The 21,809-nt window shown below is 36.3% G+C and overlaps 1 protein-coding gene across 20 annotated transcripts in view; it reads right to left on the reverse strand.

The window, feature by feature from the left end:
* Positions 1 to 21,809, reverse strand: part of picalma (phosphatidylinositol binding clathrin assembly protein a) — a 43,107-nt gene that overhangs the window by 4,972 nt on the left and 16,326 nt on the right. For 3 of the 20 annotated variants that reach the window (XM_077242516.1, XM_077242515.1, XM_077242523.1), the window contains exons 3-22: positions 18,551 to 18,693; positions 17,984 to 18,059; positions 16,503 to 16,605; positions 16,310 to 16,403; positions 16,040 to 16,151; positions 14,853 to 14,959; positions 14,729 to 14,770; positions 12,758 to 12,843; positions 11,751 to 11,874; positions 11,510 to 11,649; positions 10,094 to 10,191; positions 8,403 to 8,555; positions 6,441 to 6,524; positions 6,098 to 6,178; positions 4,849 to 4,956; positions 3,810 to 3,935; positions 3,390 to 3,420; positions 3,206 to 3,305; positions 2,317 to 2,340; positions 384 to 443 (exon numbers count right to left, since the gene is read on the reverse strand). In XM_077242516.1, coding sequence (XP_077098631.1) covers positions 384 to 443; positions 2,317 to 2,340; positions 3,206 to 3,305; positions 3,390 to 3,420; positions 3,810 to 3,935; positions 4,849 to 4,956; positions 6,098 to 6,178; positions 6,441 to 6,524; positions 8,403 to 8,555; positions 10,094 to 10,191; positions 11,510 to 11,649; positions 11,751 to 11,874; positions 12,758 to 12,843; positions 14,729 to 14,770; positions 14,853 to 14,959; positions 16,040 to 16,151; positions 16,310 to 16,403; positions 16,503 to 16,605; positions 17,984 to 18,059; positions 18,551 to 18,693 — 1,892 coding nt within the window. Of the gene's footprint in view, positions 1 to 383; positions 444 to 2,316; positions 2,341 to 3,205; positions 3,306 to 3,389; positions 3,421 to 3,809; positions 3,936 to 4,848; positions 4,957 to 6,097; positions 6,179 to 6,208; positions 6,525 to 8,402; positions 8,556 to 10,093; positions 10,192 to 11,509; positions 11,650 to 11,750; positions 11,875 to 12,757; positions 12,844 to 14,728; positions 14,771 to 14,852; positions 14,960 to 16,039; positions 16,152 to 16,309; positions 16,404 to 16,502; positions 16,606 to 17,983; positions 18,060 to 18,550; positions 18,694 to 21,809 lie in introns of those variants that run through there. The other 17 variants (XM_077242528.1, XM_077242532.1, XM_077242521.1 and 14 more) reach the window with 16 other exon arrangements.

Here is a 21,809-nt window from a genome sequence, read left to right on the forward strand (position 1 = left end):
AATGTTTTGGCCTAAAAAACGCGTGACATCGCTTTGAGCACCTTTAATAAATAACTAAACAAACACCGACTAGACCATCCAGAACATGTGAAACACTCAATGATGCCCATCTTTTTTTCTTAAAGCTAAGAGCTCATGGAGGAGAAAGCAATGCAGAAAAACCCGCAAACATGATGAATAAAGCACAGAAAAGAAAAAAAAGAAGTCTCAATGCACTCAATGAAGAGGTGCTTGGAGCTCTAGAGAGCCCTTTATCGTGTTCTGCACACCCACACTATACCGGTGCGGACTGACAGCATCACTGCAGTCTCCAAATATACAGGAGTAGAAAAGATAATACTTCTGACACTGATGGGGTGAGTAATGCAGTAATTTCTACTCACCATTGTGTATCCCATCATTCCTGTGGGCGTCGTGGCAGGGAAGGCCATGACTGAGGGAGCCTAGGAGGACACATTTGATGTTAGAACAGAAATGCCACAGGTGAAACATCATCAGGTTTTTTTTAGCATGAGAGAGCGATTCTTCTGAACACCTTAAGTGAGAAATTTCCACTCGTGCAGCCATGAGATCACAACTGGCCCAGACACGCCATCTCAGTTTCCACGTTTACACACAGCGCTCAGTGAACAAAGGCAACTTTGTGCAAGTGGACTAACAGAATGCTCTTTTCTAAATTTATTCTACTTCAGTATTTTAGCTTTCTCTCTTCATGGAGAGTCGCTCACATCTGGGAAACATTAAAGATGTCTTTACACACAGAGCATCAAAACAGGAATATAGGCAAGGAGATAAAGAGGAAGAGAGCGAGAAAGAGTTTGTGTGTGTGTGTGTGACCTCTTTGAAGGCAGAGTGATTAGTTGCAGGTGCAGAGCTCTGGTGGAAGAGAGAAGCTCTTTGTGAAAGAGCTGTGAGATTCTCAAAAAGGCCTTCGGTAGCCACAGACACACTATTATTTCCTCTGGTGCTTCGCTCCTCTGAACGGCCTCCTAAATTCAATGATGGTGACCAAATGATCAATAAATTGTTAAATAAACATTTTTATCGAACACAGGGTAATTTACCCATGAACTATGACAACTTCTGAAAAAGCAGAGGAGATGTCATAAAACCCTTTACGAAGCTGTGATGGATAAAAGTAAAAAGATATTTAATTAATTGACATATATTTCATTGTTCATGCTAATTTTCCCTTTAAATTCAACAAAAGTGACAGTAAAGACTTCTACATTGTTACAAAAATATTTTTCAAATAAGTGTTGTTCTTTTCAACTTTCTATTAATTAAGGAATCCTGAAAAAAAGTGTATATGTCCTCAAATATCACAATAATTTTCAACATTGATAAGAAATTTTTCTTGAGCACTAAATCTGCATATTAGAATGATTTCTGAAGGATCATGAGACACTGAAGACTAAAAAGTTATGTGCTAAAATAAATTACCTTTGTAATAAGTAATAATTATATTAAACGGTTTTAAACTGCAATAATATTTTAGAATATTATGTTTTTACCATACGTTTGATCAAATAAACGCAGCCTTAGTGAGCATACCAGTTTTGGGGAGAAAAAAAAATAATCTTAAAGATCCCCAATCTTTAAAGTTTTACAAATTCTCTGAACACTGTTGTGAATCTATCGGACCTAAACCATGTGTGCTTTTCTGTGTATATCACACCGAATCAGAACAAATTAAAATGAATCTCAAGATGATGAAAAGTAAATATGCTGGCAGAGCTGTGGAATCTCATTAAGATACTAACGGTACAATGTAAACATGGAAATGTAAACTTGTATTTAGACTAGGGTAAGCAATGAGTTCAGCTGTACTGCATTCTTAGGAGAAACATTTAACTCTGCAGGATTTAATGGGACTAAATCATGCTTGATGTACTTATAAATCCATCAATATCCTGTTTAAGAAAAAAAAATCTCTGGTGGAAGTGTTTCCATCAGAACGTTTACCAAGGCACGATATGGATCTGAATCAAACAGTTGGGCGTACATTGTATTGGACTTTGCACATTGTCCAGTAAACCTTGCACTGGAAACACTAACCCATTGATTCACACCAGAATGACTACAGTTGTTTGCTGATGGCGATGAACAAATGAAACCGATGAGGGAAGGGTAAAAGAAGAAGAGAGCTGTCAGCCATGCCGAGAAAACATTTTGTTAGATCAGCTCATGGGTTTCAGTGCAATTTTGGTCACTCAAACACACGCAAAGGTCTTAAACTGTGACCAAAGCAAAGTGCGGTGGGGTTAATAATCTCATGCGTTTCAGAGAAACGTTCAAGTCAACAATTTGACTTACGTATTGTGGGAAAAGCATGCCGTTCTGTTTATCCCCCGGACGAGAACAGTTATACAACGCAACAAACACAATTAGAGGGCATACAACACACTAACATCTCGCATTGTAAGCTCACACAAACACATTGTAAACACAGACAAGACAATACATTCCAGCTGTTTTTGAGGGTGGATTATAGCTCTTTTCCAAAAACTAATGTGCAGCATACCTAGACAACAAGTAGGCAGCAAAATCATGTTGTTTTATATTATACCTCAATTTGGTCAAAATAAAAGCAGAATTGCATATATATTTCAGAAATAAGGCAATACCAGTATGCATTGTGACAACCCCGCTAAAAAACAAAAAAAACAACAGTAATAAAAATATTAATAATAATGAAAAGTATCCTGATAAGTACTGCTAGAAAATAGTACTACTAGTTAAAATACTATTTTATCCAACATTTGTCTAAAATATCAAGTTGTTAGCTCAGCCAAATGAGTCAAAGTTCCATTACATTACAATAAAACATGTTGAGCAAATGTTTAAAGAGATAGAAGTCTCTATTGATCATTGTACACCTACAGAACAAATGTCAGCCTATAAATGTTATCTAGTCTTTTTCTGTCTGTATACTACATCATCCAATCATTGGACTGCCATTTTGGTCACATGAAATTAGTTTTTGCTAATGTACAATGCTTCAATTCAGTCACTTATGATGCTGTCTTAGAAGGGTAGCTGCCCATGTAGATAGCGAGGGAGCTCATCAGGGTTTGGAACAGAGCCCATGATTCAGAATCAGTGGAGGATCTCCAACTATTATCCGTCCATTGGTTTATGACAGCTGTTTCTAACATGAGTTTTGTTTCATTTGAGTAAGAGAAAGCACATATTGTTTCCTCACCATAGTGGCAGGGTTCCATGTTGTGGTTGGAGCCATCTTTGGTTGCCAGTTGGTTCCTCCAGTCAACTTCTTCTCTCCGGGTTGAATCCAGTGCATGTCACTGAGGAGGAACAGAAGAAACAATCATGATAAACTTTGAAGAACACTATGAATTTAGATTGAGATCAACCGTAAATGTTCATACTTCTTCATTGTTCCATTTCCAATACCGAGATCTATAAAAAAATAAATAAATAAAAGAGAGAGAGAGAAAAACTTGTTAGGACTATGCCAGCCATTGCATAATGCTTAATTCACCTTTTTAACATACTATATCAATAAATATATCTGCCTATGCTGTTCCTGATTATTACTACCAGAATACAGACAGGGCTGCATGATTTGGGGGGGGATTTTGATAACTATAAACCGAGCTGCTCTGAGACACTGAAAACATGATCATGAGCTGCATGTGTGCCATGCTTCACTCTGAAACACGCAGCGCATTTTTTAAATTAAATTTCAGTCTTTGTTATTCAATAACTGCACTAAGCCAATTTTATTTAAATTAATCGTGGAGCCCTAAAACAGAGTTCGCTTGACATAACAAGAACAGGACGCTTACTGCCCACAAGGTTGGCCAGGGAGGAATCCAAGTCATCGGAAACCAGTTTGCCTGCTTGGGCGCTGGGCGTCAGGCCCTGGTTGGGAGAGGCCACTGTGGGTTTCAGGAGGCCACCTAAAATATCATCTTAAACAAACAGAGGAGAGGGAATGGGAGAGGGAAAAAAATGCAGACAACACACACAAACACAAAAAGCACAATTAGGTTGGGTGGAGCAAGAGGCAGCTGGCCTCAGAGCAAATGTTGCAGGACTGAAAAGTGAAAGAATGTGGATAAAATCTTGTGAAGTCAACTCACCCAGACATGCAGTGCCATGCAAAGCCAGCGTCCAAACAGATCAAACCACACAGTGAGAGGAGAAAAAGAGGACAGGATGAGGAACATCCCAAAATATGATTGTGCAACTCAATGGTGGTCTTTTTTTGACACGACACAGATTCACAATAAAATAAATGCTTAGAAATTTAAGCTAAATTCAAGTCAACTTCTGTAATGTACCATATTTTTTCCCTTTAAAATAACATGCTTGAAAAGACCAAGAATGTGTATTAAGACAGTAAGTTTTTAATTTAAAATTGATTGGTTTTATTTATTTTTTATTATGTGTTGTGAGCTGGATTCAAAACTGAGTTGTCAATATGAGCATCAAGGCTCAACGTTTTAGCGTGCTCATGGATTATACCAAAACTAAGACTCAATGAAACCAAGATTCAAGCAAATTAATGCTACAAGGTTGCTTTATGAGAAGCCTAATGTGTGATTTTGTCAGTGCAGTGTAATAAGATGCGTGTTTGAAAAGTAAGTTCCAAACATGCAGTATTCAGAACAAGACACAAAAGAGATCAAGTGCTTAATCACATTGTGATCCCTTTTCTTATGAAAATCACACAGCTAGCTGAAGCACGGTCCAAAGATCCACTCCAAAAAGGCTCTGGGCCCCCAAAACACATTGGCTTTCAGCAGTATGATGGATGTGAAGCATCATGTGGAGAGAAAAGCAATGAGTGAGTCACAGCAACTGGGTTAACATCTCTCTTACCAGTCGAGTCTGTGCTGTTGGCGGCCGACTTATTGCCGAACACGGAGTCAAAGTCGACATTAAGGCCTGTCGAACTGGGAGGCTGGGCGGCGGGAGGTGCAGAGAACCCTGTGTTAGAGAAAACAAGGTCAGACCTAAAAAAAAACACCACAGGCTGTTTCACCTACACGTTATGGCTGAAAGAATACCAGAAAAGTAATTTTAAACAGTGGTTAATGTTTTCTTCCAGTTCATGTGTAATGCATAATTGCCATCATTAATTTAAATGAATTATTTCTGTTGTAGTCGAGAGACTTCCAAAAATGTCAGCTGTTTGACTGGGTTACGCCCACAACATGATTGTAGCAACAACAAAAAAGCAGCTATTTAACTTTAACAAACAACAGCATCAACTTCATCATGCCAATCTATCCTGTCAGATAAAAGCTCCTCATTTATTCCCCTTCATTGTACCTGTAAAGTTTCAACTACTATCCTAAATGACTATGAGCTATTTACAATAACTAATAAAATATAAATATAGGTAAAATTCACTAGATTTTATATTATTCTTACTTTTCTATATTTTTTATTATTTAATTAAATTAAATAAATTGTGACATTTAGACTAATTAAATTAAATAAGCAAAATAAAATATAAACATTGGATGAGAAACAAAATTATAAATGTTGCCCAGCCAAATAACTGAAATCAAATGAAAGTTGAAATTAAAGTTGAAGTACTAAAAATCACTAAAAGTGAAATTAAAAATATATTAAAGCTAAATAGAATTAAATAAAAAAACAATAAAATGACAAAGGCATATGACTAAAAATAAAATAAAAAAAATAAAAATTCTAAATATTAACAAATACATGTGTTTAATAAAAAATTATTATACATACACATACATGAAAGTATATAAATAATACTAGAATACCATTGCCAATGTGACATTGAGGGAAAAAGCCTTTTTTGGAATTAACATACAATTATACTGATTAATTGTTATTTTTAACTATTCCAATTAATAATTAATTGGACTTAATTAAGGTAAACTATTAAAATGGCAACCCTATTTAAAAAAAATGATGTTAATGATAAAAGTTGAAAACATGTTGCAAACTGGAACTGTGAGCCGAATGTCTGAATCTACTTTCAACCTGTTCCTACCAGCTCAACAAAAGCCCACCTGTGAATGGAACAAAAAAGGACAAGAGACAGCTGTAGGGCACAGAAAGATAGACAGGCTGGAGGGACGACACCTACCTCCGAATAGTCCAGCTACAGCGGAGGGCTCAGAGTGGAAGAGAGGAGTGTTAGGGTAGGCAGCCGGAGAACAGAACGAGTCTGACAGGCCCAATAAAAGCACAGGAGAGCCAGAAATGGGAAAATTAGTCAAGTGAGACAGGAATATCCAATAAAGAAGCAAAACTAATATCAGGAAAGAAATGATACAAAGCTTGCGTACTCTATATTTAAGTAAATAGGGTGAAGATAAAACAAAACCGCAGTTACATTTTTTTGGGGAGGTAAAAAGCACTCAGAGGGGAAACAACGTCACTATGTTTCCTGAGGTCAGAAAACATAAATCACACTGGGACGTCTGTACCTGAGAGGAAGCAGCCCATCCGAGCAGAGGGCTCGACGGGTGACGCAACCGAACTGCTCGAATCAATAAAGGGATTGTAATTATCTGGAGAACCAAGAAATGAAATTGACATTTGGGAAAAACTTTAAAACTTAACACTCTAAGGATGGGAGAAATAGAAAAGGGTAAAGGAAAAGGGCAGCAAAGCACAACCAAGCAGGTTTTTGAGTAAGGTGGTCCAGAGACCATCATAAAGACCCAAACAGAAAAATCACCATATAAAAAGCAATTATTTGAGGTTAAGTGTGGGCAAAAAGGACCAACAAACACAAATAGGGCACATACATTTTTAAGCAGTTAATTTGTACTTGATAACAGCCATTCTCACTCTTGATCACACTCATTTATTCATATTAGACCAGCATTACTAGACCATAAAAGCTAAGTCACCTTATTGCAGCTGTATAAACACAAACACGCTTTACAGTAGCAACAAAACATCTGTCTGTCACTCTCTCAAATATGTTATTGTTCGCTCCGAGAACATAATAAATAATGTCCTCAGCATAGAACAAACTCACAGAAGCTAAACTTCCTTTATTGATTTGACAACCATAGAAAGGCATACACACATTCACAAACAAACACACACTGGCTGTTTTTCAAAACCTAAGCTGTGTTCAGAATAGCATACTTCTCTTACCATCTTTGCAGTATACATTGCATTTGACAATTTTATAAATTATAATTTGGTATGATTTACATGTGCAGTATACAACCCAAGTACAACTGCAAGAATCACTGCAAGAATCACTGTATCCCACAATGCAATGCGCTTGACTTGATAAATTTTTTATTAATTTCCACTGATGATACCTTATTTTTTATTTTATTTTTTCTATTTTATTTTTTTGTCACTGCTGTTGTGTGCATCAATGAATTTAAAACATTGTACATATCGAAAATGAAAAATAAAATAAATAAATAATTTCATGATTGGCATAACTAAAAAGCAATTAATTAAGCATGTAATAAAGTAATTGGGCCCTAACATACACCTGGCGCAATGCGGCGCCAGGTGCGAAGCAAGTGTTTTTTGCTAGTTTCAGCCCGACGCAGTTATCTTTTTCACGTCCTGCGCAACGTTGTTTAAATTGTCTGAAAACGAGGTGTGTTCAGGCGCATTGTTGGCACGTTGCTATTTTGAGGCAACTGAAATAGACTGTGCCATTGACCAACTGAAACCTGGTCAATGGAGCAATATTTGTTAGTAATGTGCGCCCATAGGCGGGTCCACAACACGCGTACACTTTGTCCCGTAGATGAGACTCTTGATTAATGAACGTTACGGCCACAACAAACCCATAACTCATAAAGTTAATAGGGACAACCCTTTTAGACCATCCGCAGACCATTTTTCCCATCTTTAAACTAGCAAAAAAGTGGATTCGGACACATACGCTTAGATCGTTAAAATAGAGTCCTTAAAGTAAAATCATAACGTTAATATATAGTAATATTATATAAACATTACTGTATAATTCTATATAAAACATTTAATGCTTAATAGACTGTTTTACATACTATTTAACTAATTAGAATGTGAAATGTAATTAATTTTTTATGAAAATATTGAATTCAGTAGTATAACCTGAATACAACATATGTAGTATTTTATTCAGCTCTGCCTTCACAGACAACCTCTTTGGGCATTATAGGCGCTTTTGAAGTTTTGAGTTAGATCTAAAAATACTGTCTAGGTAGGCAGCTCACTAGGTTTTGAGTACACAGCCGATATGAATTTGAGACTAACGTATCAGATATTTTAAGGGTTAACTCGGGTCACTGCCCAGCTGGTCTTTGTACACTTGATGTGGTGGAGCATTCAGGAAAAAAATGAAAGAGGAGGGAAAACGGACTACCACGCAGCAGGCGAAAGAAAGCAAACAGTGCACTACATGAGAGAAAAGAACAGCCGTTTACCACCGAACATTTCATGACTGGGTGTCCTAGAGGAAAAACTAACAGCATCCGAAGACACAACAGGCAGATGGACAGGATCAACAACAGGTTTTGTAAGGAAAGGATTTAAGTTTGGAATGGAGTCGTCAACAGCCTCTGTAGACGTGAAAGGATCTACACGGCCAAAGACAAGACAGAAACAGAAAATAACAAAAAGAGGTTAGAGAGAGAGAGAGAGAGAGAGAGCAAGAGAGAGAGAGAACATGCAAAAAGAGACTAACAGACAAATGAGGTGGAGTCTGTTTGGTCTAGACTTGGATGCTTTCAGATGTAAATCAACTACCATCTCACTGGACTGAATGACACGGGTTGTTATGTATATGTAACATAAATGGTGCATCCAAGCTAAATGGACAGGAATGAATCTGGACAAATATTAGAATGCATAAAATTGTATTTGACTGGCAATCAAATAAATTGAGTAAACCTTAGTGTGATTTGCAGCTTTAAAGTTGTACTAAAATGATTAAATGCATAAATATTTAAGCACACAATATTAAATAGTATTATTGTTACTCATTACTTATTATTGTAAAACTTTAAAACTGCAAATCCATAAAAAATATTTTACTGGATATGCATAAGGTCCAATAAAACTTTAGCTTGATTTGCAGCTTTAAAATTGTACTAAACAATAAAAAATAAAAAAACTTACTCTATTATGTGTGTGTATTTATATATGAAACATACAAAAAATTAATTAAGAAAATACACACCATATTAAATATTATTAAGTACAAATTTACAGCTGAAATGCAGCTTTTATTTACTACAAATATTTAATAAAAAGAAGTTTAAAAAATAATCAAAGATTGATTTCATGTTTTATATAATATATATCCCCAAATCCAATGTGAAATTTAACATCTATTAACACCTACGTATACCTCTTCTAGCTATCATTTTCACTGTTAACATGTTAACCTAATATTAAACGACTAGTTCACCCAAAAATGAAAACTCACATTTACTCACACATTTTGGTCCAAGTCTTGGAACAAGCCGAAAGGATCACTTTTACAAGGAGTTTTTGGAGCGTGACAACCCAAGTTTACATTTGTTCCATTATCTTGGAGAAGTTTGGCCAGGATAGCCATCTAAAATGTCTCATTTTGTGTTCCACGGAATGAAGCTCATATGGGTTTGGAACAACATGGGGATGAATAAATGATTACAGATTTATAATTTTTAGGTGAGCTATTCCTTTAAATGCAGTAGGACATGACAGCACTCTGGTGTTGAAAAGTGTAAAGCCTGCTTGAAACTCCAACGAGCTTCAACTCACATCAAGATAATACATCTGGAAAAGCTGCCGCGCGCGTTTTACCTAGTATAATTCAATAAACGCTGAAAGCTGCAGGCCTTTTCTGGATCTGCCCGGCTAACATCGGAAACCAATATTACATCAGTTCCATCAGGTTAAATATCATGTTACACAGCCTATCAGCTCTTTTGGTTAAAAATTAGCCCCTCATTTTACAGTTTCCATGTTATTTAGATGCTCGCAACAAGAACATGGTTTCTTTCCTCAAAGATAAAAATCCAGAGGGAAAATTCATGGCTTCAGAGGAGAAGACTGTTGATGTAAGCTCGATTTCTTTGAGATACATATTAATGCAGATCTGTGAGTTCCTGTGGTGTGACCCGCTCACCTCCCCATGTGTTGGCTAAAGGCAGGCCGGTGGAGAGAGGCAGGGAGGGCTGGAACGCGGGTTGCAGGTCCAACAGATCGTTCGGCACCTTCGGAGTACTGGAGCCAGACAAACACAGAAACACACAAACACACGAATCACATTAATGTCTTCCATTAAACGGCAGTCTAAGCGGCAAGCGTTTCACAGTTATATGGCAAAGACCAACTTGGCATGTTGATTTGAAGTGCTTAAAGTGGAGACTTGGGGGGGGGTGGGGGGGGAATTCACATGCAATCAATACCTCATTCACAGCCAAATCCTGTCTGGCCAGGAATTCACACACTTACAGCACAAACGAGAACCGGAGACTGATTTTAAACAGTTTTTTTTCTTTTCTACACAAAGCCACACAGTTTCAGGACAGCAGAGATTAATCTGATTTGAACAAACCCCTAACCGCAATAATAATAGTAATATTGATGTTCGCCTTAGCAAGAACCATTAATAACGCATGTTCCCGTTGCTCTCTGGATGACATCATCATTATAAGCACACACGCCTGTAACGTAATTGCTGAGTTTAACTTGCCGTCACTGTGTAGTCCTACACAGAGCCCTAATAAAACACTAAAAGCTGAAGATTGCCAAACGATTGCACATGTGCACTCATGCACCAACTGGGAAAATAATCACTACCAGCCGTGTATCATCAGAACAGAAAGACTGTGGAATCAATCATTAAATATACAGAAATTAGTTCTGCCCACAATCTAACTGGCTGAAAACTTTGCTGTTATTTAAAATCAACATAAAATGGCATTGACATATTTCAACTTGTACAGTATATAAAAAAAAAAATCAAAACATATAATATAATTTGTAATTTTTATATATTTTTACAAATATTATTTTAATACAGATTGTGTGTAACAATTAAAATTATATTCAACAAGTAGAGAAAAATGTACATATAAACACCATTGTTCCAAAGTTTGGAGTCAGTGAGAATTTTTTATTTTAAATGTTTTTAAATGTCTTCTGCTCACCAAAGCTGCATTTAACTGATCAAAAATACAATAAAAACAACAATATGAAATATTACAGTTTAAAATAACTGTTTTCTAAGTTTATATATTTTAAAATTTTATTTATTTCTGTGATGGCAAAGCTGAATTGTCAGCATCATTACTCCAGTCTTCAGTGTCACATGATCCTTCAGAAACCATTCTAATATGCTGATTTGCTGCTCAACATTTCCTTTTTTTAATCAATATTGATAAGAGTTGTGCTGCTTAATATTTTTCTGAAAACTGATACATTGTATTCTATTTTACTGTCACTTTCGGTCAATATAAAGCATTTCTGCTGAATAAGAGTATTAATAAAAAATAAAAAATCTTACTCATCCTAAACTGTAAATATATAAAACTATTACCTGTTAGCAAAGCTACTGGATGTGGAGAACAGGTCAATGGCTTGGACGGTACTGATGGTTCCCGTCGCCGTTGAAACGGGAGATGCTGCAGTCGTGGAGGATGTGGAGGGCTTCTTGGACAGTTCCTTCAAACGCTGCTCCTTGGTGTTGGAAAAACCAAACAGGTTAACTGCCTTGTTAATCGTGTATGCCACAATTTAATCAGGTTTTATAAAACCTGATGTAGATGGTCGTTACGTACCTTAAGTGCCTTTAATCGAGCCTGCTCCTCCTCCAGAGCAGCCTGCTTTTCCCTCTCATCAACTTTGGTGAAAGAGATACCCGTGTTGGCCAAGGAGGACACCGCATTGGACAGCGTACTGGCTCTGAGTGGAAAGACAGACAGAGGATCATATTCAGTAAACATGCCACTGTTGAAAACACAAGGGTTGTATTAGTGGAAATCAGCGCTACTAGCATTGGCACAGAGCACATTTTTACTGCTTCCGCTACAGGAACCTACTTTGACTCTTTTTGTGGAAATCCAGGGTTCAATGTTAGCAAAGCTTGCATTTTTTTAGCCTACATCCAAACTGCAAGTCATCAAATTCCTGTAAGTTCCTCCTGTGCAACTTAGGTTAAACACAGTTGACTGATTGTCCTAGAAGTATATGTTGTATTGAATAATATAAGAAATTTAAATGGTTCATCAAATTATGTACCATTTATGACCAGGCAGAAGATAGCAATACTTCTACTACTTGAAAAAAATATTTATATTTTTTTATATTTATATATTTAATATTAAATCTTTCTTTCTCTCTCATATTTTGCATGGTGCACATGTAATAAATATTGTAGCTATATATATATATAGCTACAATATTTATTACATGTTCACCGTGCAGAATATGAGAGAGAAAGAAAGATTTAATATTTTAAAAAGTATCACTTTTGTATCAATCAGAACAGACCCAAAAAAATTACAAGTTAAAAACAAACAAAACAACATTAAATTGTACCAAAACACACACACACGCACATTTTCAATATCGATGTCAGTATTATATTGTTGTCAGCATAAAAATCTAACACTTTTGAAAATCCCCCTTACTTTAAAAAACTGCACAGAACTTTTCTAACCTGACACAAAACTCCCTGAAACACCTCTCCCACACACACAGATCCATGCATGAATGCAGAGGATGAAGACAACAACCCCCTCACATACTAGAAAGTTCAAAATGAACTGCTTGCAAATCACTGTACCTGCTGGCGGCTGTGGAGTCTTTGACCTTTTTCCCCTCTAATGAAGCCAAATGCTGCTCGAGGGCGTCCAGAAGGCTACTAGGGGCCTGGAGGAATGGAAACATTACATTATCTTACACACTCACAGACCACAGAACAAATATGCACACACAACATACAGTACGGGCGATCATTCAATTGGGGGCACGTTCAACAACATGAAATCTTGACAAATTAAACATCCTGGAAACACTTAAACCTAACTAAGAACAACCTTCCACTAGATTTTGAAAGTTTTTCATGTTGTACTTTATGGTAATGATGTTACAATTTGATGCGTCACATTTTGGAGAAAAGGTTTAAAGTGGTAATGACTTTTTTTTTTGAGGTTATAACAACAACAACAACAACAACAAAAATGTATAGCTGCTGTCATATCCAATACAGTGGGCCGCTTTTTCTTTTAACAAATGTTTCTTTGCGAACTCTCCATTACATTGTTTTGTAAATGAGGCATTCTGATATCAAATGCTCCAAACAAACATAATCCTCAGATCCAAAGACCTCTTATATGTCAAAATATAAGGAACATTTTTTGTAATGTTATGAACCCTTTAATAAGTTTTGGACTTGATATAAACAAACTGATTTTTAAAAAGTACAAATAAAAAAAGATTCATGGAAATAAAAAAGATTAAATAAATAAATAAAATAAGATTAGTTTAGTTTGGAACTGACACATAAAGCTACTCAGATTAAGATTTTAAAATGATTCATATTTGTTTCTCATCATTTTCCATTAAATTATACCTAAATAGAACCTTTTATTTTGTTTTTGAAAAAATGTTTTCTAAAATGTTCGGCATGATGATATTGACAAAATATTGGGTACAGTCATGCTATATTATCAATTATTACAAAAATTATTAATTTGTTTATATAAATACTGAATTAACTGAAAATCAGTACATTTTTATATAATTTTTTTAAAATACAAAAAAAAAAAAAACATACAACAAATATGAATGTCCCCCTAATTGGAGAATCACTACTGTACAAAAACACAGATAGCATGCAAAGGTACAAACCAAAGGCTTCGAAACACAGAGAGAAGAGAGTGAGATGCAGGTACTTACACAAACTGTGAACTGAAAACGAAAGATAAGGAAAGATACAGAATATAAAGGTGGTAGTTTAAGAAAGGTGTTTTCAGAATATTCCAGAAACTGCAAAATAGTGAAGCAGAATAAAACAACCCCAAAGAGTTTGCAAACCTAAAACTTTTTTTTTTAAATCTCACTGCAATATATATATATATATATATATATATATATATATATAGGGGTGGTATATAAATGTTAAAAAATCATCCAATGAAAAACTAATATTAACTGATTACGACCTTTAATATTAAATGGGATAGGTTCCCCTCAATATCCAATGATGATTATGCCCTGCTGCAATCTTACAAAATGAGTCACATTCTTTTTAATACGGTCTCCTCAACACACAAACACGTAAAAACGTAGTTGTTGAAAAGAAACAAAAAACAAGATAAATCAAACCTAAACCTGATTCTGTCTCAAACCTGTAAGCTGCTTACAGTATCACACCTTTATGTGCTGTATGAATCAAGCATTAAGGACAGTTAGAACAGTTTCCCCCACAGTGTCATGCAGAGATGTCCTCATGCATCAGGGGTTTTCAGCAGCACTGCACAAGCAAATTAGCTGCAGTTTTAGAACTCTCACATGACTTTTCCATGTATAACTCATGTTAAGTATTAAGATTTCTAGGTAACTGCAGGTTAGAGAGTTCTACAACTCGCACTCGTTTAAATCTAATGTAGCCGTGCTAAGTTTAGCTGTGGAGCTCAAGCCTTGTCTTGCAGGAAGAATAGTGACAGATAAGTAGCCGATAGGCCGAAAGGGAAGACAGTCAGTCAGTGTAAGTTTTTCCTCAAAACCAAGGCCAATATATTTGTGTCCTCACCTGTGACAGGTCCGGTATGTCCCCTCGATCGATTCCCACTTGCTGTAATGAGCAGGAAAGTTTTTTTTTAATGTATGCCCCATGCATTTTGGCTCATTATATACGCTGGCTTACACAATCTTACCTCTGCCACTTTGAGAAACTCTGAGATTCTCGTCATTCGAGTGAGGAATTTCTTATAGATGTCCAGGCCTTCTTTACACTGGGCTTTCTTCATGTCAAAGTACTTCTCTGCAGATGGGGAAAGGTATGAAGTCAGATTTTTAGATTGTTTTCCATTTCTGTTTCCCACCACATTTTCAGGGGGCTAGCTTGCTTCACTATGTGACTTCACTAGACCGAGTTATGCTTGGCATCTGTCATCACAACATGACCCAAAGCAGCTCTCACTAGTGTGTCAGTCTCTCACAGAAACTCTCTTCCAACATGTAACCACTGAACGAAGCCACTGTATAGAGCCATCCAACACAAACACTCTAAGTAGGGCTGCTGTTTTAACAAACACTGCAGTAGCGATTTGAACTGCAATATGATAATCTCATATTGCTGCTACTTAGATATCATACATACAAAATAAGGCAGAATTAAATCACAATAAAACAGCAGCTCTTCAACAGGCCTTGGAAATACTTAGCAAGAAAGCAATGTCTTTTGGCAATCTCTTTTCAGGCACACACAGATCTCTTCATTCACATGAATTTGAAAATGGACTCGGGAACTCTTTTTGTTGCACTTTAGTTGATTCAGTCCAGTTTTTGTTTGGAACCCATTCACCTCAAAAATACCTGTAATTGTCTAATGAAAAAAAAATTCTTTATTATTTATTTTTATATTTATAAAAAAAAAATACTTTCTTCATTTCAATCATATCTTAATTACTTGTGCAACCCTACTTTAATGTTTCGTTATTAAATTCTGGGTTCTCAACATCAAATGATCAATCTTTATATCTTTATATAATCTTTATAATCACATTCTCTAGCTAATCATCTCTTCAAGTTGAAATTTGCTCGGTTTTACTGCCCTAAACAGTAATGTTGATCTTACCTGGCTCAAAAAATAAATTCTGAGACTACCGATATGTACATGAAGGGTTTGTTTTATGAGGTACAACTTTCGGGCAATAAACAAGCCGTAATAAAACTGAGTGACGTGTCAGGTCAGAGTCCTATGAAGCTGTTGATGAGTGTGTTGATATTGTAAGTTTAAAGGTCTCTGTAACAGGAACCAACAGCAGAGATAACTGGTAAAAGCCAATATGTAGGGCAGCCCACAGTGAGTTTTGAAAGCTCATGTAAAATAACAGCTCACCAAGCAAGTTGATTATCCCTTCATTATAGGCCGCAAACAGTCGGATGGCGTCTTTAAACAGAAGCATGAATGCAGCGTTAATGACCCCGTTTGTGAGCTCATTGGCATTTACCTGCAGACACAAAACAAGCCAAACTCAATTTGATTTGGAACGATCATGCTGCAGGAACTGATAATTCTACAAAAACAAGTGGAAAAAGGTCCACTGACGAAAGGTCAATCTGCTGCCGGACATGTAGCAAAGTCTAACTGATGTCATCATAAACTCACGTTGAAGTCGAGGAGCGCATCCATCTGGTTTTGGATAATGGGGATTGTCTTTAGGAGCTTCTCTGTGTTCATAGTTCTCATTACACCATCCGCCCTTTGACAACAAAAACGACAACACAAATCATTAAAGAGTAAATGAGAGTTCTCATTTTTGGGTAACCCTTCCCCTTTAAGAATTAGAAAATAGACTTACCCTCGTTTTACTTTTGTGAAGTCAAAAGCCACTTGTCTGTATGAGACTGCTTTTTCGTTCAGGTAGCGGCTGTACCTCCGGATGAAGGTGGACATGTCATATCCTGCACGAAGAACAGAACATGTTCACAGCGACCCTCGGGTTGTTGAACTTAGTCATACAGCAAACTATATCCTTGTGTTCTGATTCTAGATATATAAAAATTTAAGTCCTTAATGTTTTAGTTGAATCCTAAGCACAATATTTCAGTATGATTGTGACTCATTTTTATTGATAAGAGGAAAAAACTTTCCGGTTTCCACAGGGTTAGCATAATGCATGACACAGCCTAGAACCCGTAAGCTTTATCTGACAGATCATCGTGATGTGTACTAGTCTATGCCGCTAGTCATGAGCCTCAAATACAAGCATACTAAAGCCAAAAGATACAACACATAAAAGTATTAGAAATATGGCTTCCACAATAATTATGCAAGTATGAGAACAAGAAAACAGAGATATTTGAAGTATTTCATCCTCAGTAGCCAAAAATTCTAGTAGAATGTTTAATTTCTGTCAATTCATTTGTACAAACTATGTCTTTCTTTGTTTTTTAAAACACTGATTCAGTTATTCATTGCATCACTCAAAAATGTCCATGAAAGTCACTGTTTGGCATTTTAAATTCTTAAATATTTTATAAATGTAACATTAAAAAAAATATATAAATATATATAATAATATAAATAAATATATATATATATATATGTGTGTGTGTGTGTGTGTGTGTGTGTGTGTGTGTCGTTGTGTGTTCTATTCATTTAGTAAAATTTCTAATATTTTTCTTTCTTTTTTTTTGTGCAGATGTGTACTGTATTTTACTTCTTGTCTTTAACATCATGAATGTACAGTACTAGGACACAATGGCTGTAGAAAATAAAAAAATATATATGAAGTAAAATGCCCAGCAATGACAAAAACTCTTTGTAGGATCAAGGTGAAATTTTGCAGGGTGCCTCAGAAAGAACATCTGAGCCAGGAAGTTCTAGTCACTTTCAGAAAATGGGCCCAGAGCCCGTCTTGAAAGACTCTCCTCTGATTCCCCTGCTGCCTCCTGTGATTGCTGGCTGCCAGGCAGCTTCTTAACATGGGAAAAACCTTGGGTAAATAAAACCACTAGTGCTTTATTTAAGCTGAAAGTCCGCCATGTTGCCGAGCAGGTCCCAAAAGTGAGTTCAGGGAGAGAAGAGCAGATAGACAAACAGAAAGCGAGAAACAGGACCTAATTCTTCCACTGCAGACCCTCCAACACCACATCTGACCATGACTAACACTAAAATTATAGAACTGGGAAAAGACAGCCCATGTTCTGTCAGCTCCTCAAATATTTTATAATTTCTGCATTTGTCATAGGTTTGGTTGCTCATGAAAATAGATAACGAAGCTGCAATGTGCTTGGAAAAACAGAATGAGTAATGAGGTGTTGGGCTGAAAGCACTTACCTTGTAACCCGCTTTTGTCCAAAAAATTACTGAGGTTGAATAATGTGTTTCTGGAGGCCAGGTATTGTACAAATCTCTGTCAACATGAAGAACAAAGAGTTCATGTTTCAATTTATTCTGAAATTAGTCACCATGCAAATAAATAGTATTGTCAAAGGCACAAGGGTAAAATTGATTGACTGTGGCACATGTGCTGTTTAAATGCTTTAGCTAAAGACCTAAAACAAAACTATCATCAAACACTGCTGAAAATACCAACAGTCAAAGGATTAGTTCACCAAAAAATGAAAATTCAGTTATTAATTACTCGTGTCATTTCAAACTTGACTTACTTTCTTCTATGAACACAAAAGGTGAATCCTGGCCACTCTTTTTCAGTGTTGACTAGAGTTGTAAAGCGTCAAAAATGACACAGAAGCATTTTTGAGACTAAAAGCCACAGTTCTAATTCCTTATGTTCTGAAAGTATTCTGAATCATTAATCATTAAAAAGAGTGGCCATGATTTAAAAAAAAAAAAAAAAGTAGTAAATTAAAAGACCTCAAAATGTAAATAAAAATAGCTGACCTCATTGCCGTAGACCATAATGTGGTGTGTGGAGATGAGAGATTTAAACACGACCACCCAGCTGGTATTGGTGGTGCGCTCGAACAGCGTGTCGGCCAGCTGAGGGATGTTCACATTCATCTCGTTGGTGCACTGGATCAGATCTGGTGAGAGAGAGTAGAAGGAGGTCAAGGTGTTAATAATTCAAACCATCACAGCGTTTATATTTGTGCCCAAAATAACTAAAACCGTTTTGGCTTGTTAACATTTGTTAGAACCCTTCCATTCCAGATTTCTTCAAAAGGCATAGACCGTGTCCAAACTAGTGGTCAACTGATGGGTTATGACAGATGATGACAGATGATGATACTGACATAAAGACAACAAGGTGGTCAATGGTTGACACAGACACTGTGATTCAATTGTCTACGACTTTTTTAAAGAAATTATTACTTTTATTCAGCATGGATGCATTGAATTGACCAAATGCGACAGCAAAGACATTTAAAATGTTACAAAAGATAAACAATAAAATCCTTACTTTCTACTCAAATGTTGAAAAAAAAGATCATGTTTCCACAAAAATATGAAGAAGCACAAGTTCTCTCAACGATGCTATTAATAAAAAAAATTCTTGAGCACCACATCAGCATATTTAATTATTTCTGAAGGATCATGTGACACTGAGGAACGATGCTGAAAATTCAGCTTTGAGGTCACAGGAATAAATTACTTAACTTATTATTATTATTATTAAAAGCAGTCATTTTAAATTGTAATAATATTCACAATGTTACTGTTTTTACTGTATTTTTGATTAAATAAATGTAGCCTTTTTTACTTGGATTTATTACTGAATTCACTGGAGAAAAAATAATAATATTCAGAAGTTATCACTTGCAGTGACAAAAGCTCGTTGGTCTTTAATCCCATTGCATATTGTATTGCAAGTAAAAAAAAAAAAAAAACTCGCCTTTGTGAATCTCATCAACAAAATTACAAGCATTTTTTAAAAAGATTTTAATTCGATTTTTTTGCATTATTTTGGTTGACAAATTATTAGTCAATCATTATTATAATGCCATTGAGAAAATGAATGACTAAAAATGTACTTCATGATGTACAAGACATTTGTCAGGGTTCCCACGCCTTGGTTAACTTCAAATTCAAGAACCTTTCAAGGACTTTCCAGGTCCAATATCCTCAAATTCAAGGACTTAATGTGGGGACCCATTTCACGTGAGAGCAAGGTTACATCATGTTACCTTGTAAGATACATTGTTACAGTTTTGCGTGTGGGAACGTCATAGCAACGTACAACACAAAGTAGGCTACCTCACGCGGAAAACACTTAACGTAACGTGTAAATGAGTAAGTAACGTAAATCAAGCAAGCTAGTATGCATATTGCATAGGCCACGAAGTGTTGACGAAATAACACATTAGCTGACCGGAGGGAATAATATGGAATTTTTCACAGAAAACTTCTTGCACAAAATAAATTCAAGTATTTTCAAGGACCTGTATCTATGTATGTTTATTTTCAAAAACTTTCCAGGGCCTAAAAAATCTTTTTTTCATATTCACAAACTTTCAAGGATTTCGAGGACCCGTGGGAACCCTGTTTGTGTAAAAAAATAACAATTACTTGATTCATGAAGCTTCTGTATCCTTTTAACCTTCAAAATGATTAGTCAATCATTCTTATAATGCCATTAGCAGTAAGAAAATTAATCAAAATAGCATGACAAAATATTGACTAAATGTACAAGACCATTTGCGTAAAAAAAAAACATAAAAATGGGTAGAGGCGTGAAACTTCTGTGCCCTGTTAACCTTCAAACTCACTGCCACAGCTTCCAATTTAGTGACATTATATAAAAAAAGTCGGCTAAACTAGTGAAATAGCTGCTGTTTCCAGAGAACCATCTGCCTCTGTGAACGTGTGTGATGCTAAGGTGCAACTGCTCAGTGCGTTAGCATTTAGAGCTGACATGGTGAGTGTGAGAGACACGGATAGATATCCTGTGCATTATTAGTTCTTTGGCTGGGCTACACAGCCATCTGCGCTCCGAGAGCAAGAGCGGGATCCCTCAAGGCGTTCTCTACGCCACCGACACTGTGAGACTCATTCAGAGCTGCAGCTTATCATGCCATTCATGAAACCTCCCACAGACGGCGAAGGAGGACAAACGCAGCCTCTCTCTCCACTGGGAATCAGATCTGAACGGGTATATCATCATAATGTTTCCGGGAATCAAATGAAAGAGAAAACCATGGAAACTGGTTTCTGCCACAGAATACAAATAAATACATATAACTGCAAATTTATATTTCACAATTAACATTTTTTTCCTCAGAATTGCAAAATTAAATCTCACAATTCGGACTTGTTTTCCCCTTCGCAGTTACGAGTTTAGATATGAACTCAGAACTGTGATATACAAACTCACAACCATAAGGAAAAAGTTAGAATTTTGAGATAATTCGCTTTTTTAAGCTTTCATAGAAACCACTTCTAGACATACTTAAATGAAAAGGCCACTTCCACCCCTTTCTACAACCCATTTCAAAGACAAACAAGTAATTGCACTCTGCCCAACAAATTGCCAGCCAATATTAGTGCATACGCAGCCTTTTGAAGTGGGATTGTGAAAAAAAATGCTGCACAGTGAGCATGGGTGGTCAACAGAATCCCCTCTCTTTTACAGATAACATCCAGCATTTAAACCTGAACAAAGGCTTGGCCACGTGACAACAAAAGACTTTTCAGAGCCAACACAAAACGCCTGTGCTGAGCATGACGGCGCTGAAAGTGTACACGTCCATGGGGCTCAAGTGAAAGATCAAAGCCAGAAGACGACGTGGACTTGATGTTTGATGGTGTTATCGTCCTACGCCAGGGTAACCAGACACTGTCGGGTTTACCCTACACTCCCTTATGTAGCCAACAAGCACATTTGAAAGGAGAAATGAGAGATCTATAGGAGTCATTTCCAATCTAGACCCACCCAGTCTGTATCTCTATCTCTCTGGAGTGGAGACAGACATAATTGATGGCCTAGGGGTTGCATATCCAACCATGTGATGGTCACGTGATGAGTAACAAACCAGTCATGTGACCTGCTCTGCCTGAACATTAAAGCATCTGACATTTTCCTTGAAGCTCAGCCTACTTGAAAGCAAAAAAAAAAAGTAAATAATAATAATAATTCCAAACTTCTTGTCTAATAAAATATCCACATTATTCTGTCATTGGTGCTCATGTTCTGAAATGCCTC

The sequence above is a fragment of the Siphateles boraxobius genome, unplaced genomic scaffold (assembly GCF_051911475.1).
Source record: "Siphateles boraxobius isolate OS27281-9 unplaced genomic scaffold, OSU_SipBor_1 25, whole genome shotgun sequence".
In the NCBI taxonomy this organism is placed as follows: domain Eukaryota; kingdom Metazoa; phylum Chordata; class Actinopteri; order Cypriniformes; family Leuciscidae; genus Siphateles; species Siphateles boraxobius.